General features: G+C 60.2%; 6 protein-coding genes across 6 annotated transcripts; 3 read left to right on the forward strand and 3 right to left on the reverse strand.

Moving 5' to 3' along the window:
- Positions 1-1,337: 1,337 nt before the first annotated feature.
- On the reverse strand, positions 1,338-3,605 carry LOC62_07G009107 (uncharacterized protein). The gene is made up of 4 exons (XM_062775648.1): positions 3,368-3,605; positions 2,666-3,331; positions 1,584-2,629; positions 1,338-1,544 (listed from the first exon to the last, which is right to left on the reverse strand). Exons 1-4 carry the CDS (start codon positions 3,513-3,515, stop codon positions 1,488-1,490), a joined length of 1,917 nt encoding a protein of 638 aa, XP_062631632.1. The 5' UTR covers positions 3,516-3,605; the 3' UTR covers positions 1,338-1,487.
- A 225-nt stretch (positions 3,606-3,830) lies between these two features.
- qrs1 (putative glutamine--tRNA ligase) lies at positions 3,831-6,666 on the forward strand. The gene is made up of 5 exons (XM_062775649.1): positions 3,831-4,165; positions 4,202-4,276; positions 4,313-4,566; positions 4,605-5,328; positions 5,380-6,666. Exons 1-5 carry the CDS (start codon positions 3,871-3,873, stop codon positions 6,612-6,614), a joined length of 2,583 nt encoding a protein of 860 aa, XP_062631633.1. The 5' UTR covers positions 3,831-3,870; the 3' UTR covers positions 6,615-6,666.
- A 5-nt stretch (positions 6,667-6,671) lies between these two features.
- On the reverse strand, positions 6,672-7,869 carry ASF1 (Histone chaperone ASF1). The gene is made up of 5 exons (XM_062775650.1): positions 7,654-7,869; positions 7,388-7,487; positions 7,270-7,344; positions 6,957-7,224; positions 6,672-6,921 (listed from the first exon to the last, which is right to left on the reverse strand). Exons 1-5 carry the CDS (start codon positions 7,654-7,656, stop codon positions 6,759-6,761), a joined length of 609 nt encoding a protein of 202 aa, XP_062631634.1. The 5' UTR covers positions 7,657-7,869; the 3' UTR covers positions 6,672-6,758.
- A 259-nt stretch (positions 7,870-8,128) lies between these two features.
- Positions 8,129-10,764, forward strand: trm1 (tRNA (guanine(26)-N(2))-dimethyltransferase). Its single transcript, XM_062775651.1, has 4 exons — positions 8,129-8,558; positions 8,595-9,049; positions 9,087-9,863; positions 9,899-10,764. The coding sequence occupies exons 1-4, from the start codon at positions 8,163-8,165 to the stop codon at positions 10,140-10,142; spliced, it is 1,872 nt and encodes a 623-aa protein (XP_062631635.1). The 5' UTR covers positions 8,129-8,162; the 3' UTR covers positions 10,143-10,764.
- Positions 10,195-11,288, reverse strand: LOC62_07G009111 (uncharacterized protein; the record flags this gene model as incomplete). Its single annotated transcript, XM_062775652.1, has 3 exons — positions 10,195-10,539; positions 10,790-11,131; positions 11,166-11,288. The coding sequence occupies 3 exons, from the start codon at positions 11,286-11,288 to the stop codon at positions 10,195-10,197; spliced, it is 810 nt and encodes a 269-aa protein (XP_062631636.1).
- A 513-nt stretch (positions 11,289-11,801) lies between these two features.
- Positions 11,802-14,398, forward strand: DEP6 (Depudecin biosynthesis cluster-specific transcription activator DEP6). Its single transcript, XM_062775653.1, has 7 exons — positions 11,802-12,051; positions 12,120-12,750; positions 12,785-13,567; positions 13,604-13,765; positions 13,801-13,946; positions 13,984-14,132; positions 14,169-14,398. Exons 1-7 carry the CDS (start codon positions 11,850-11,852, stop codon positions 14,277-14,279), a joined length of 2,184 nt encoding a protein of 727 aa, XP_062631637.1. The 5' UTR covers positions 11,802-11,849; the 3' UTR covers positions 14,280-14,398.
- The last annotated feature ends 18 nt before the right edge of the window (positions 14,399-14,416 follow it).

The following is a 14,416-nucleotide window of genomic DNA, read 5'->3' on the forward strand; positions in this document are numbered from 1 at the left end:
ATGAGTCCTATACGCCGTTGACGAGCGAGCGCCGCCGTGGCATGCCGCCGCCCGTCGCAGCACGCCGCCCCGCAGCCCCGCCCCCGCCGCCCGCCAGCCGCCAGCGGCCATCGCGAACGCCCGCCGCCGACCCACTGACCCAGAACGGCTTTGGGCAATGTCTCCGGTTCTGCTATTGCTGCTGCACCTCGGTTCTCACGCCGCACGCCAAGGATTGCGAGGCGAGGCCAGGCGAGGCGAGTACCCAGACGGAACAGCCAAGCGCCGCCAGCGCCGCCCCCCGGTGCGAAGACCCGACAATAAAAAGTGTCTCTCCCACAAGGTGTGGTGGCGGCTCACCCAGGTCCACAGGGTCGGTTGGCGCTTACGTCGCTTTTCATTGTCTCAATACCCTGGAACCTACAATGCGTAATCCTCCGCGTAACGGCACAGCTTGTGACCAAGCAGCGAACCCCGCAGTGGGCTGGTGAGGCAAGGCGCTGGCTGGCGCGCCGGCTGGCGTGCTGGGCTGGCGGCTGGCGCGAGCGGGCGTGCTGGCGCGCGTTGCGATGGCGGCCGGCGGCCTCCTGGCTCCAGGCCACTCCTGGCTGGCTCCTAATGCGCCCCGACCACCGGCGCGCCTCGCACTTGCAACCGCCGGTGTACCCCGCATCACTTGTCAGCCATGAGCGACACCAGCCGAGCTAGCTGCGCCGCCGCCGACGAGCCAGCCAGCGCCACCACGCAGCGCCGAGACCTGGCCGAGCGAGTCTAAGCCAGCCAGGCCTTGAACGCCTTCCGCCTCTGACGATCACGACGGGGCAGCGCCGCGCCGCGACGCCGCGCCATCGCGGACCAACCCAACAAGACGCCTGGGCGATCATGGCGCGCGCTAGGCTGGCGATGGCCTGGGGCTGGAAAGCGATAGTCTCAAAGTCGCGGATTGCATCTAGACACCGCTGGCACCGCTTTCAGCTTTGATGATGCATCGGGGCATATTCAATAAACCGAAAATACTACACAAGTGAGTTGATAGACTTTGAGTTCGTTGGAATTGTTGGTGTGTTAGACACGCTATGTATTCCTCTGCTAGTTGAACGAAATTCCCAAACAAACAACGGGCGTCGTAGTCGATGCCGTACTAAAACGCGTCGAAGTGCGAGCTAGCTCCATACCGGCAACATTACATTGCGTGTGGCGTTGCCTCTGGCGCAATCCACATGGCTACTTTATCGTCAACGGGACTGGTTGTGTTCAGCTCATCGCAGTGCTACACACAACGTGCATGTGCCTGTTCCATCGGAGCGTGTAGCTTCCCGCCACCACTTCAGCTTCTCCGACACGCCACACTCTACGCGCCATGAACCACTGCTGGCCACCACGAATCACATACAACAGTACCATGCGCTCAGTATGTGTCGAAGACTGTACCACAATATGCGATGGAGACGATCCGTCGCGTTCGTACGACGCTCCTCTCTCAGCTGAACGCCCCTTCGGTCACCCCTCTATGCCGCTTCTGTCGCCAGCTTGTGAATATGTCCAATGCCGTGAACTTGCAATTCCTACAGATCTGTCAGCTTGAATAATGACTGCGCACTCACATCCAACGCGTGGAAGATCTCGAGACAGCGCACACCATCGTCGGCCCATTTGCATCGAAAAGCCTCGATTCCTCCTTCCGCTAGTGTGGCGATGGCTGCCGCGGGTGGCGTTGGCTTATCGTCGGGGGCAAATGCTGGCAGTGGCGGCACAACGTGGGGGACCGATGGTGGCGCAAGGGATTCACTCTCATCGTCGTCATCAGTGTAGTCGGCCTCTGGCTCAGACTCCTCGACAGGGTCAAACGCGCCGAGTAGCTTGCCCTGCAGCATTGACACACGTTCCGACAACTCTTGGTTGCGTTTCGACAACGAATCGGCCTTGCTTCGTGCCTCGTGGAGATCCGATTCCAGATCGCGATTGCGGTCTGCAAGCTTCCCGTGATCGGCAGCCTTGCGACGAACATTGTCGTCTGTCCTTCGCGATTGCTCAAGGAGGAGGTTGACCTGTTTTTGTGCCCTGTCCGCCGCTGCCTTGCTCTGCTTGGCCACGGCCGCGTGGTGGAGATCACGCTGCTTCAGGCCGACGCTGAGTTGCTCACGCAGCAGGTTCACCTGCTGCTGAAGCTCGGTTGCCTTGCGAACCTCCTCGACCGCTCGGGTCGACGCCTGGTCGTACTGATCGCGGAAGAAGCCGAGGTCCTCCTTGTGTCTCTTGAGGTTCGACTTGGTTTCCTTGAGGCGCCGGCGCAAGTCGACAATCGTCGCGTCTCTCTCCTGAAACTGGGCCTCAATCGAGTCGGGAGGCCCGTCAACGACAGGAGGGGAGATGAATGCTTCCTTCAGCTGCTCCTCGATCTCTTGGATGCGGCTCTCGAGCGATGTGATCTTCTCGTCGCGGTCCGCAACGTCTTTAGCGCTGCTGGCAAGCCTCTCCTCCAGCTCCTCGACCTTGGCTTCACTACTTGACAGCTTGGCCTTGAGGGTGACGTCCGCCTTGGACTCTGCTTCAGGAAACACGAGATCGGCATGCTGCCGAATGTGACGACTGAGATCCGCCGCAGAATCGAGGACCTCTTCGCACATGCTCCAGCGACATGGATGGCGTTCTGCAGACATCAGCGATGTTGCGGCGTCCCTCTCACCTGATCCTTGCACAGGGGACCGTTCCGACTCGGCGTCATCATCAGAAAGCTGTGACGCATGAACCCAGGCGCCTGGGTCGACGTTCAATGGCTCTTCATGATAATTTCCTCCTGTAGGACTTGAAAAGTCGCCAATGTCTTCCGTTGATCCGCCGCGGCGGGATTTGTTGGGTGGTGCGAGAATCTTCGTGCCGACGTCTTTCGGACGCGGGGCACTCGATGTACGCGGGCGATCTCTTTGAGGTGCGGAGGAAGCCGACTTTGAGCCTAAGAACAGGGACCTGAACACGCGCGGGGAAGGCTGAGGAACGGGGCCGAGAGCAGCATCGGCGCGTTCCGCGCGCCGTTTAATCGCAGTCTGGGGACCAGGTCCCCCTCCGCCTCCTCCTCCTTCCTGGTCGTCTTCCTCCTCCTCATCCTCGGAGCCATTTTCGACAACGACAGCCTCGATAAAGTCGTCATCGTCGAGCCGAACCGACCGCCTGGTCCTCGCCGTGACTGGGGCTGGCTTCGTTGGGATTTCCACAGCCATCTTGCGCTTCGGTAGAGCGCCGCCGGACCTCCGCGCCATCTGCTTCGGCTTAGGCTTCGGCGGTTCAGGCTCTGGTGTCTGAGACAACGCCACTATGCTGATGCCAGAGTCGGACCTCCGCTTCGGTAGCGAGTCTGGCTGGATCAGTTTGGCCCTATGGATCAACACACCTCTTGCAGTTGAGGCGCGCGGACGCTTGGCAGGGTTGGTTGGAGGGGGCGGAGTGCTCTCGCGGCGATCGCTTCGGTGCTTGCGCTTCGAGGAAGTCGTTGCCTCCGAAGCCGTCGGCGACACGTTGGATCGGGTTACGCGACGCATTTTGGGCACTGAGTACACAGCCTCTGTGTATCGCTGTGCAAAGGGGATGGTTGAGAAGCCCTGTTTTGTTTGATTGTATTGTTATGCAAGTGAAGTGAAGATGTCGAGGATGAATGGCAATGATGATGACGGTGGTTGAGAGACGGCGCACATGGCAGAATCAATGACGTGTGATTTCAAATGTTGTGATAATCCCCACGTGCCCACAAGTCAAGATCTCGGGCCAAAGTCGAGTCGCGCGCGGTGTGCATGCTGCACGCTGATTGTCGCGGCCATCACTCGACTTATCATCTTCCTTTCCTTTCTCATCTCGCCACTCATCTCCCTCCTCCCTGCTGGATCAGCGCATATCACAATGCCGCCCAAGTTTGATCCCAACTCGCCAGAGAGCGCAGCGCTCATCAAGTCGTTCTCTGAGCTCGGCCTCACTGACAGCACGGCCAAGGAGGTCGCCCGTAAGCCAAAGGACGCGGCTGCCCTCAAGGCGCTTATCGAGGAGAACAAGCTCGCGGGCAAGACGTTTTCGGCGACCCAGGCTGCTGCGCTCGTCAAGCTCTCGGCGACCGGCTCAAAGCTCGCCCCTGAGGCTCGCGCGTACATTGTCGAGCGCATCGCTGGTGGCGACCTCAACTCGCCTGACCAGGTTGCTGGTGAGCTAGTTTGTGATATTAAGGCTGACGTTGCAGCTGCGATCAAGTACCTCGAGGCTTCGCCTTCCCTCCCTGTCGACACCGCCGCGTTTAACAAGTCGACGGGTGTCGGTGCGTACCCTACCTCCACCCCAGCTAACACCACAGGCATCAACATCACGGCCGCCGAGATTCCCGCCCTCCTGAAATCCTACATTGCCTCTCTTCCCTCCCCCCCAAAGTCTTGGACCGACCAGGGCCCCTTCTTCGGCGGTATCAAGAGCAGCTCGTCCGACTTGAAGTGGGCGAATGTGGCTGATGTCAAGGCCGGTGTCGAGACTGTGTTCACTGAGCTCTTTGGTTCCAAGGAGGCAGCGGCCAAGGCGCGTGCTGCCGAGGCAGCGGCTGCCAAGGCAAGCAAGGTGAGTTGAAGCAATTAGATGCACTCTGACAGCTGCAGGAGCCCAAGGCCAAGGCTGCCGCTCCCGCAACCCCCGAGCCCTCCGCAGAGGCCTCGTCGTCCACCACCCCCAGCGTCCCCACCAGGATCTTCGAGGAAGGTTTCCTCAGCACCTTCCACAAGGTCGGAGAGAACCCGCAGATCAAGCCAGAGCTCAAGGACAAGCATCTCGAGTTCACCAAGGGCGAGGTCTACACCCGTTTCCCTCCGGAGCCTAACGGATACCTTCATATCGGTCACGTCAAGGCGATTATGATCGACTTTGGGTACGCCAAGTACCACGGCGGAAAGACGTACCTTCGTTATGACGACACCAACCCCGAGGCCGAGGAGGGCATCTACTTCCAGTCCATTCTCGACACCGTCCGATGGCTTGGATTTGAGCCCTGGAAGATTACTTACTCGAGTGACAACTTCCAGCACCTTTACGAGCTGGCTGTTGAGATGATCAAGCGTGGCAAGGCCTACGTCTGTACGTGTGACCCGGAAAAGCTCAAGGAGGACCGAGGAGCATCAAAGGGAAACCCCAAGCCCTGCGAGCACCGTGACCGTCCTATCGAGGAGAACCTGCGCGAGTTTGAGAAGATGAAGAATGGCGAGTACCCCGAGAAGACTGCCGCTCTTCGCATGAAGGCCGACCTCACGAGTGGCAACCCCTACATGTGGGATGCCGTCATGTACCGCGTCAAGAAGGCTCCCCACCACCGCACTGGCGACAAGTGGAGTAAGTCTGGTCTCCTGTTTGTACCGTGGACACCCCGCTAACGCCCTGCAGAGATCTACCCTACCTACGACTTCACCCACTGCCTGTGTGACTCGTTCGAGAACATTACCCACTCGCTCTGCACGACCGAGTTTATCCCCGCTCGCGAGTCGTATGAGTGGGTCTGCGACGCTGTCGAGGTCTACAAGCCTCGCCAGTACGAGTTTGCCCGCCTCAATCTCCAGGGCACGTTCCTCTCCAAGCGCAAGATTAAGAAGCTTGTTGAGAACAACCTTGTCACGGCCTGGGATGACCCGCGTCTCTACACCATCATCGCCCTTCGTCGCCGTGGTGTTCCCCCAGGCGCACTCCTCTCCTTTGTCTCTGAACTTGGTGTCACCACGCTCAACTCGGAGACCCAGCTCAAGAAGTTTGAGAGCGTTTTGCGTCGCTACCTCGAGGACAGCGCGCCCCGTCTCATGATGGTGCTGAACCCCATCAAGCTGGTCATCGAGAATGTCCCAGATGACTACCGTGTCCCTGTCCAGGTCCCTCTGCACCCCAAGATTCCCGCCATGGGCACTGTCGAGACGGCCTTTACCAAGGAGGTCTACATCGACGCTGACGACTTCCGTGAGGTGGATGAGCCCGACTACTTCCGCCTTGCGCCCGGCAAGAGTGTTGGTCTTTTCAAGGCTCCCTTCCCCGTCACTTGCACGTCATTCACCAAGGACCCCGTCACCGGCCGTGTTACCGAGATCCGCTGCAAGCTTGAGAACGATGGCACGGCCAAGAAGGCCAAGGCGTACATCCAGTGGGTCAACGCCCCCGACGCCATCAAGATCGACGAGGTCCGTTACTTCTCCAACCTGTTCAAGTCGGACCCCCCTCCTGCCAACTTTGAGGACGACATCAACCCCGACTCGCTCAAGGTCTACAAGAACGCTGTCGTCGAGCCTGCATTCTACGAGTTGGCAAAGAAGGCCATCACCGACGCCAAGGAGGAGAGCGAGGAGCGCACCCGCAAGGCGGGTGCCGAGAACGAGATTGCCAACGCCGAGACAGACAAGGCTGCTGCTGCCGCGGCTGCTGGGCACGACGACCAGCCCGTCGCGAAGGCCGCCAGCCTGTACGGCCTGGAGAACATTCGCTTCCAGGGTATGCGTCTGGCATACTTTGCCGTCGACCGCGAAAGCGAGCTGCATTGCCTCGACGAGGCTGCCACGGTCAAGCCTGGCAAGAGGCCCGGTGACCGCATCATTCTGAATAGGATTGTGACGCTCAAGGAGGACGCGGGCAAGAAGTAGAGGCGCAGCATATCGTGTACATAGTAACATGCACTGTCTTACATATGACACATTTAACAGGTATAAATCAGCTTTACTACTAGAGGACTTGCCCCGCTGCATTGCCTCACTTCTCTCTCTCTCTATGCGCCGCACACCTGGTGCTCATGCCGTCACTGAATCGTCAACGTCCATGCTGCTTGGTTGAGGGGCAGGAGCCTTCTGAACAGGTGCAGGGAGGGCCGAGTTGTAAAGGTCCCCTGCGTTGTCGAGCTGCTGCGGGCCATCGTAACCATCAGTCACTCCAGTGTCCCACGGGTTCTGGAACCTGACGGTTAGCTCTATTCGGAGGCAATGACCCACCTAGTGACCTTGGGCTTCTCGATCAGAACGTTGCGGTAGAGCTTGTCCCAGATGACCTGCGAAGGTGGTTCCAGACGGAGCTGCTCGTCCTCGTAGTCGGTGTTGACATAGTAGCCCACGCGCACAAACTCCTTGTCCCTGTACGACGCCGTGATGATGATGACTGTGATACCTAAGATCTCGGCGGGCTCGACCGATGGCAGGAGGTGGTGCTGGGGCGCGGGGGCGACAAACTCGAACGCGTTCACGCCAGCGGGGATGGGGCCGACTGCCCGGCATCAGCACTGCCACTGCGCTCACGGCCAAAACTCACCCATACACGAATCAAGCTCCTGGTCATACTCTTCAGAGGTCGCAGATCCCACATAGATCAAGCGCCACTCGAGGTCTGCGGTATGAGCTCTGTCCCAGCGGAGCTCCGCTCGACTCACCCTCAGCCAATGGTGCGATCGCCTCAAACTTGATGCGAAAGTGGTACTCGTCGTCAAACTTGGCTGGGTTGTTTACCAACTCGATATTGCGAATGTTGACCTGGATGGGTCAGCGCAAGTTGCGGAGGTTGCCAGCCCGCAGCCGGGGCAAGGTGGGGCACGCGGGGGCACTCACGATGGACTGTGTAGAGAAGCGGCAACAGCGACGGCGAAGGGAAGGCATGGTCAGTCAAAGCGCGCTAGGATGGTCTACGCCGTGCACCTACCATGGCGAGGAAGGTGTGGTGGGGAAGGTTGGTGGATGGAGAGGCTGCAGTCGAGGAAGGCGTGTGGGTCGCGTCAAGGCTTTAAGGGCTTGAAGGCGCTGTCTGACCCGTGGGGGAGCTGCCGTGGATCAAGGCGAAGTGGTGAAAGGTAAAGTGACTGGGTGGATGGGATGCCTTTTTATATAAGTGCAGTGGAACAATTGATGATGTTGTGACGATGGAGAGAGGTTGAAACCAGCCGTCGTTGTCGAGATGAAGAAGAGACGCGCTCAGAGCAGGCAGGCTGCCCCTCTCCCAGCCAGGGCGCCCAACGCGACGCGCGACCCCTCCTTAACATGAGGCGTCAACATTGAAACACTTTACACGTCATTGATCTTGGATGATAGCGGAAGCAATTAAATCAATTAGTCCGTGCCTGGGGCTCATAACCCCCCTTCCCTCCTCATCCCTCCACCCAGGAATTTTGAATCGACCAAGTCCAGCAGCAGGCAGCAGGTGGCTATCAGCACATGCGCTTTGCGTCAACAACATTGATTCTCCATCGCGCATCACGCAACATGTCGACCTCCTCCATCCCCTACACGGTCCCTCTGCCGGGAGGAATCCCAGACAAGTACCGCCCGCACACGGAGCAGACGACCACCATCCTCGTGCCCAAGGCCAACACGGCATTCCTCAACCCCGTTCAAGAGTACAACCGTGACCTGAGCGTGTCGGTCATCCGGGCTTGGAACGACCAGCGCAAGGAGGAGTTGGAGGCCAGATGGCGCGCCAACGCCGTCAAGAAGGAGGCCAAGGGCAAGGGCAAGACCAGGGGCAAGGCCAACGGTGCGGAGAAGCCTGCCGAGGAGGAGAAGCCCGCCACGGAGGAGAGCGCTGGTGCTGAGGGCTCGTCGTCGACCGAGGTGAGTTACGACCTTTGAACCTCATCTGATGCCCAGCCGAAAAAGGAATTTGTCCCAAGCAAGATCACGATCCTCGAGGCGCTGTCCGCAACCGGTCTTCGCTCAATCCGGTACGCCAAGGAGATCCCTGATGTCAAGGTGGTGCTCGCAAACGACCTGTCGCCGTCGGCGTGCGAGGCCATGCGTCAAAACGTCGCGCTGAACGGCGTTGGACCGGTTGAGGAAGGAGCCGAGAAGCCCGCTGAGGCCGTCGACCTCGGGCGCCGCGAAGGCTGCACCGGCTACGTCCACGTCAATGAGGGAGACGCCTGCGCGCTCATGTACGGCCACCGCACACCACGGGAACGGGTCGACGTCGTTGACCTCGACCCGTACGGCACTGCCGCTCCATTCATCGACGCTGCCCTCGGCTGCATCGCCGACGGCGGCTTGCTCGCCGTTACGTGCACCGACCTCGCTGTCCTCGCTGGCTCCAGCTACCCCGAGAAGTGGTGAGTTGACTGCCCGGGGTCACATTGCTGATTCTAGCTTCTCAAACTACGGTGGTGTTTGCGCCAAGGCCGAGTACTCGCACGAGGTCGCTCTCCGCCTTGTTCTGAACTCGCTCGCGCAGGCGGCCGCCCGCTACGGCCGCACCATCACCCCTCTCATCTCTCTCTCGATCGACTTTTACGTCCGCCTGTTCGTCCGTGTCGACTCCAAGCCCGTCGAGGTCAAGCGGTTGGCTAGCCAGACCGGCATCGTCTACATTTGCAACTTTTGCGAAACCCCTGTCACCCAGCCGTTCGGCAAGGTTCTTGAGAAGCCCAGCAAGAACGGTGACTTCACCAACACCGTGTACCGTTCAGCTGGCGGCCCGAAGGCGTCAGCGGACTGCGAGGAGTGTGGCTCGCCTCAGCATGTCGCCGGCCCGATGTGGCTCGGCCCGATCCAGGACCCCACCTTTGTCTCGCGCGTCCTCAAGAGCATCGAGGCCGACAAGGCCCACTACGGCACCTACCCCCGCATGAACGGCATGCTTACGATGGCCCACGACGAGCTGCCAGACCCATTCTACTTTACCTCGAACAAGATCCACGGTTTCGCGCACACGAGCGCTGGACCAACAAAACAGGTCGTGTCGGCGCTCCTCAACGCAGGGTACAAGGTGTCCCGCTCTCATGCCGCTCCTGGATCCGTCAAGACGGACGCGCCGCGCGCGTTTGTCTGTGACATTGTCCGCGAGCACGTCAAGACGCACCCTGTCCGCATGGACAAGATCTCGGAGAAGTCGCCTGCCCGTGCCTTTGTGTCCAAGGCCATGACGTGAGTGTAGAGGTTTGCTCTTTGCTAACGCCCAGACACGAGGTCGACCTCAAGATCCACCCCGAGGCGAAGAACTACGACAAGCAGGACAAGGTTGTCTACTACCAGCTCAACCCGCTGCCCAACTGGGGTCCGGGTTCGAGGGCCCGCAGCGTGCGCAAAGACCAGCCAGAACAGCAGGGCAAGCGAAAGGCCGAGGACAGCGCCGAGGGAGCCGAGAAGAAGGCCAAGGTTGCCGAGGTCGTCGAGGACGACGAGGAGGCGGCGATGAACGCATAGACACATCTGTAGGATTACAACATTATCAACGTGATTTACCCTGGAACAACTACTATCTCCTTATGCCCGAGATATCGAGTGCAAACGCGTCGGACCAGGCGCTGCGAGCTGCGTACGGCGGCGCGATCGGTAGCCGGCGGGGGACATACTCTAGCTCGACAACGTCCTTGTTGCCGTCATCGACCGCTCCAGGCTTCACGCCGGCCGCGGTGAGGCTACTGCTGGGCGACACAAATGTCGTCCCGAGCATGAGGTAGGGGAGGTCCGGTTCGTCGTCGTCGTCATAGTGGGATATCCGCTTCTCGCCTTCAGGGTCCTCGGACGGCATGCGGACGAGGAAGGACACTGCAATGTCGTCTGGTGCCTTCTTGGTCGGGGCTGCGACAACGGCAAGCGGCTGCGTGGTTAGGTCGGAACGGACGTTGTGTAGCAGTGATAAGGAACATTGGCGTTAGAGGACTCGCACGACAGACGTCGGCATAAGCCCGCGCCCTGTTGGTTGCCGAGCACCAAACACCGGCGCCGGCGAGCGGATCGACGCCACAGACATCTCGCAGGTGGCACTGTCGTCCGACCGGGTGCCACCGACCTCCGCCCGCCCTGCGGCACCACGCGCACGCCATCGCCCGCCACACGACACCACTCACCTGGTCCTTGTCCCAGTCGAGCTCCTCTTCAGACGGCTCCTTCGCGACATCCGCCTCCCAGATACGCGGTATCGGCACCTTGCGGTACCTGGTCGCGCGGTTCTGTCCCTCCCACATGCCGTGGGCGGCGAGCGAGTCGCCCGCCGTCATGAGATAGCCTAGCCATCCGCCCTGCTGCGTCCACATGCGCGCAAAGTCGACGTCTTCGCCGGTCGCCTGGGCGGCGCGCGTCATCCGGCGTACCTGGTGCACGCGCGCGAGGATGGTGAGGAGGACGACGAAGAGCGCCGCCGCGACAAAGCACAGGCCGAGGGCCACGATCGTGGTGGACGGGAGACCGGGCTAGCGTCAGTGCTATCACAGAGGGAGAACTCACCGGGCTCGACGTGGGCGTCGCTGCAGTGAGGACGGTCGTCGTCGGGCTCGAGGCGGCCGTCGTCGAGGTGGGGTCGTCGCGCTTGCCCAGCGCGGGCCAATCTCGCCCAGGCCTCGAGGCCATTGTTGTAGCTGGTGATCAATGGTGAGTGTAAGAGAGTGTGTGAGTGAGTGAGTGTGCGATTGTGATATCTGGAGCAGGAGCATTGAATGGTTCGTTATCCGCTCGGCGGCGGCGGGGGCGGCGGTGGGCGGCGTAACGGCGTTGGCATTTGGAACTCTGATTGCAGATCCGAGTGAGTCGAGGAGGTCAGCCAGCAGCCAGGCAGCCAGCCAAGCCCACCTCGGCTCTCTCTGCCTCGCCACTTGCTCTGCTCTGCTGGCTGCACACACCCTACCCCGCACATTGATTTGTTCCGAAACACACAGGGGCCTGGGCGTCGCGGGGGGCGGCACGGCGGCGGGCGCGGCGGGGCCAAGCTGCCACGTGACATTGTCCCAATTTAAACACCCCCTCCCCCTTTCCAAATACTCCCGTCAGCACAACTCGTCGCATCGTCACACTGGCGGCGGCCCACACCCACCCACCCACACGGAGTTGAACATTCCTTCTCCGTTCTTCTCTCCGTGCGTGCAACAACAACAACAATAACAACGACCCCCTCTCACACCGTCAACAGACGTCATGAGCGAGCTATACGACGACGCACAGCTCTTATCCCGTGGGGCAGAGGCTAGCACCGCCTCGGACCCCAACACGGACGCCGCCAGCGCGGCACTCGACACGCTCTTCTCCAGCGCCGCCCAAGGAAACTACAACCTCGAGATCGCCATTGACCCGTCCCTGTCAAACTCTGCTCCGGCCGCGGTGACGGCAAATGATCAAGGTGAGCAATAAATGTTGCTCGTCGTCCTGTTATCAGACCCCAACTTACCATGGTTTCTCTTGGCACAGCTGCGTCTACCGCCGACCAACCAGCGTCCAACAATGGGACCCCACCGGCGTCGACCGGACCCATCAAGGCAAAAGGCACCTCGCGTGCCAACATGCTCGCACGTGGCGGCGCCTGCGAGTTTTGCAAGCGTCGCAAACTGCGCTGTTCTGCCGAGGTCCCGTCCTGTGCGAGCTGTCGCCGCACTGGACGCGACTGCGTCTACTCGCAAAAGAAGCAGCGGTCCCGTGTGCGTGTGCTCGAGGACAAGCTCGCCGACCTCGAGCGGAGACTGGAAAAGGGCCCCGGTTCCGGGCCTGCGTCAGCTGAGAGCAGCACGGCTGTGGGGTCGTCTGCCGCTCCGCCACACTTCATCTCGCCAGACTCTGTACACACCGCCACACCGCCTACCGGCGTCGACCTCTTCCCTCTCGGCCTGGACTCGGCGTCCCTCTCAATCCAAGACTTGGGTTTCGCGGCGGCGAGCACCAAGCGTGCAGAGCCGGACCTGATGACCCTGGCCGATGCCGCTGCTATCGATACAGATGGGGACCCATTCCAGGGTCTCGACCCGGCCACTGTTGCGACCGAGCTTGTCCGGGCGGTTATCGAGAACCAAAAGGGAGGGTGGGGAGAGAAGATTATGGCGCATCTGTGTGTTACAGAAAAAGATACAGGCTGACGTCAGTCTCCAGCTCTACTCGCAGCCTCCGCCACTACGAATGTTGCACTGGCTGATGCCACCGACAACCTTCTTTGCGCGCATCAATGGCCACAGCCAGTCGCCTCCGCCACATCCCGCCTTTATTGCGGCCATCGTCCCGCCCCTTCTCACAATCTCACCAAGCTCCATCTTGTCATCACGCGCGACAGTGGCCGCCGTCACCGACGCGCTCATGCCTCCGTCGCGCGCACTCGCTCAGCACGCCTTGACCAACCTCGACCCCCGTTTACTCGACTTGGTCGCTGCCGCCGCTCTGCGATCCGTTATTCTCGCCATGACCGGACGCTTTGTCGACTCGTGGAATGAAAACGCAACGTGCGTGTCGCTGGCTTGGGCTGCAGGCCTCGGCAAGCTTGGTGGTGTGGCAGAGTCGTTTGTGCCTTCTACCTCTCGACCAGCCGACCGTGCCCAGCGGGTCGCCCGCGAAAAGCGACTTCGCCACGTCCGTCTCAAGGGGCAGATTACAGCTCCGGCGCGCAACGCCCAGGACGTGGCCGAGAGGATTCAGCTCTTCTGGTGCGTATACCTCGTCGACAAGTCGAATGCAGTGGGATGGAACTGGCCATCCGCCATCATCGACGACGAGATCACCACGCCTCTCCCGCAAACCAGCTATGACACCGTGTCCGCGTTGTGTGACAACACGACCCTCGAAGACTTCTTGTCGGGCAGGGTTGTTGGCGGTGAAGATGACGGTCCCCTCTGTCGACAGGTCAAGTACATTGCGCTTGTTCACGCGGCGTCGAGGTGAGTACAGACTCGCGGGGCTTGCTAACCCTGTAGGCAACTCGACACCCCGGTCAGCGTTGCCACCCCTGCGCGCACCGCACACCTGTTGAGAATAACCAAAAAGTACATGGCCACTCTCCGTCCATGGAAGCCGGCGTCTCGTGAGGAGGCCATTGCCGAGACGGTCAAGAACGAGACGTGGATGGGTTTGCACATGTAAGCGGACTTAAGTTACCGCACTGACGCCGCAGCACCCTCCTGATGCTCTACATCCACCAGGAAATCGACGCCCTGTCAGAAGATGAAGAGATTGAAGCTCGCGACAAGGCGATTGAGGCAGGGCTCAAAATGTGCAGCTGCTTTGACACAGCCTTTGCTGCTGGCGACACGGAGCTGGGTGAGGGGGCCAATGTGTAACACGACTAACAACGCAGCCCGCTACGACCTCATCGCCCTGTTCCTCTGGTACATTACCGGACGCGCATTCCTGAGCTTTTCTGAACAGTTGCGCACCTCGGACCCCAAGCGCTCGGCCGAGATTCGCTCAAAGATAGACCTCGTCGTGGACGCGACTCACAAAATGGTACGTTCTTCTTCCTCTTCAGTACTAATGCCCTAGTCCAAACGCTTGAAGCTCGCCGAGGTGCACGAGTTGCAGCTGCAAAATGTCATTCTCGGGACGGAGACCATGATTGGCGAGTGGCAGCGGCCCGACAATCTCGACCTGTAGTGCGAGCAGCTCGAAAAACATGTATGGGGTTATATGCAGAGTGGCGGCAGGGGCAGCGGCGCGCCAAGCAGGGATGAGTCACACATGGTGATAAGGGTGATGTTACAAATGTATCAAAACTAGGCGATATAAGAAGA

The sequence above is a fragment of the Vanrija pseudolonga genome, chromosome 7 (genome assembly GCF_020906515.1).
Source record: "Vanrija pseudolonga chromosome 7, complete sequence".
Taxonomy (NCBI): domain Eukaryota; kingdom Fungi; phylum Basidiomycota; class Tremellomycetes; order Trichosporonales; family Trichosporonaceae; genus Vanrija; species Vanrija pseudolonga.

Excerpts from the sequence above, each read along its gene's own strand:
- LOC62_07G009107 (XM_062775648.1), bottom strand. The coding sequence starts at position 3,515 with ATGCGTCGCGTAACCCGATCCAACGTGTCGCCGACGGCTTCGGAGGCA. Across the intron at positions 2,630-2,665 it reads GTCCCCTGTGCAAGGATCAG|AACGCCATCCATGTCGCTGG; the intron begins GTGAGAGGGACG and ends TGATGTCTGCAG. Across the intron at positions 1,545-1,583 it reads AGATCTTCCACGCGTTGGAT|GAATTGCAAGTTCACGGCAT; the intron begins GTGAGTGCGCAG and ends ACAGATCTGTAG.
- qrs1 (XM_062775649.1), top strand. The coding sequence starts at position 3,871 with ATGCCGCCCAAGTTTGATCCCAACTCGCCAGAGAGCGCAGCGCTCATC. Across the intron at positions 4,567-4,604 it reads CGGCTGCCAAGGCAAGCAAG|GAGCCCAAGGCCAAGGCTGC; the intron begins GTGAGTTGAAGC and ends TGACAGCTGCAG. Across the intron at positions 5,329-5,379 it reads CCGCACTGGCGACAAGTGGA|AGATCTACCCTACCTACGAC; the intron begins GTAAGTCTGGTC and ends AACGCCCTGCAG.
- ASF1 (XM_062775650.1), bottom strand. Across the intron at positions 7,345-7,387 it reads GATCGCACCATTGGCTGAGG|ACCTCGAGTGGCGCTTGATC; the intron begins GTGAGTCGAGCG and ends CTCATACCGCAG. Across the intron at positions 6,922-6,956 it reads GAGAAGCCCAAGGTCACTAG|GTTCCAGAACCCGTGGGACA; the intron begins GTGGGTCATTGC and ends GCTAACCGTCAG.
- trm1 (XM_062775651.1), top strand. The coding sequence starts at position 8,163 with ATGCGCTTTGCGTCAACAACATTGATTCTCCATCGCGCATCACGCAAC. Across the intron at positions 9,050-9,086 it reads TCCAGCTACCCCGAGAAGTG|CTTCTCAAACTACGGTGGTG; the intron begins GTGAGTTGACTG and ends TGCTGATTCTAG. Across the intron at positions 9,864-9,898 it reads TTTGTGTCCAAGGCCATGAC|ACACGAGGTCGACCTCAAGA; the intron begins GTGAGTGTAGAG and ends GCTAACGCCCAG.
- DEP6 (XM_062775653.1), top strand. The coding sequence starts at position 11,850 with ATGAGCGAGCTATACGACGACGCACAGCTCTTATCCCGTGGGGCAGAG. Across the intron at positions 13,568-13,603 it reads CTTGTTCACGCGGCGTCGAG|GCAACTCGACACCCCGGTCA; the intron begins GTGAGTACAGAC and ends CTAACCCTGTAG. Across the intron at positions 13,766-13,800 it reads ACGTGGATGGGTTTGCACAT|CACCCTCCTGATGCTCTACA; the intron begins GTAAGCGGACTT and ends CTGACGCCGCAG.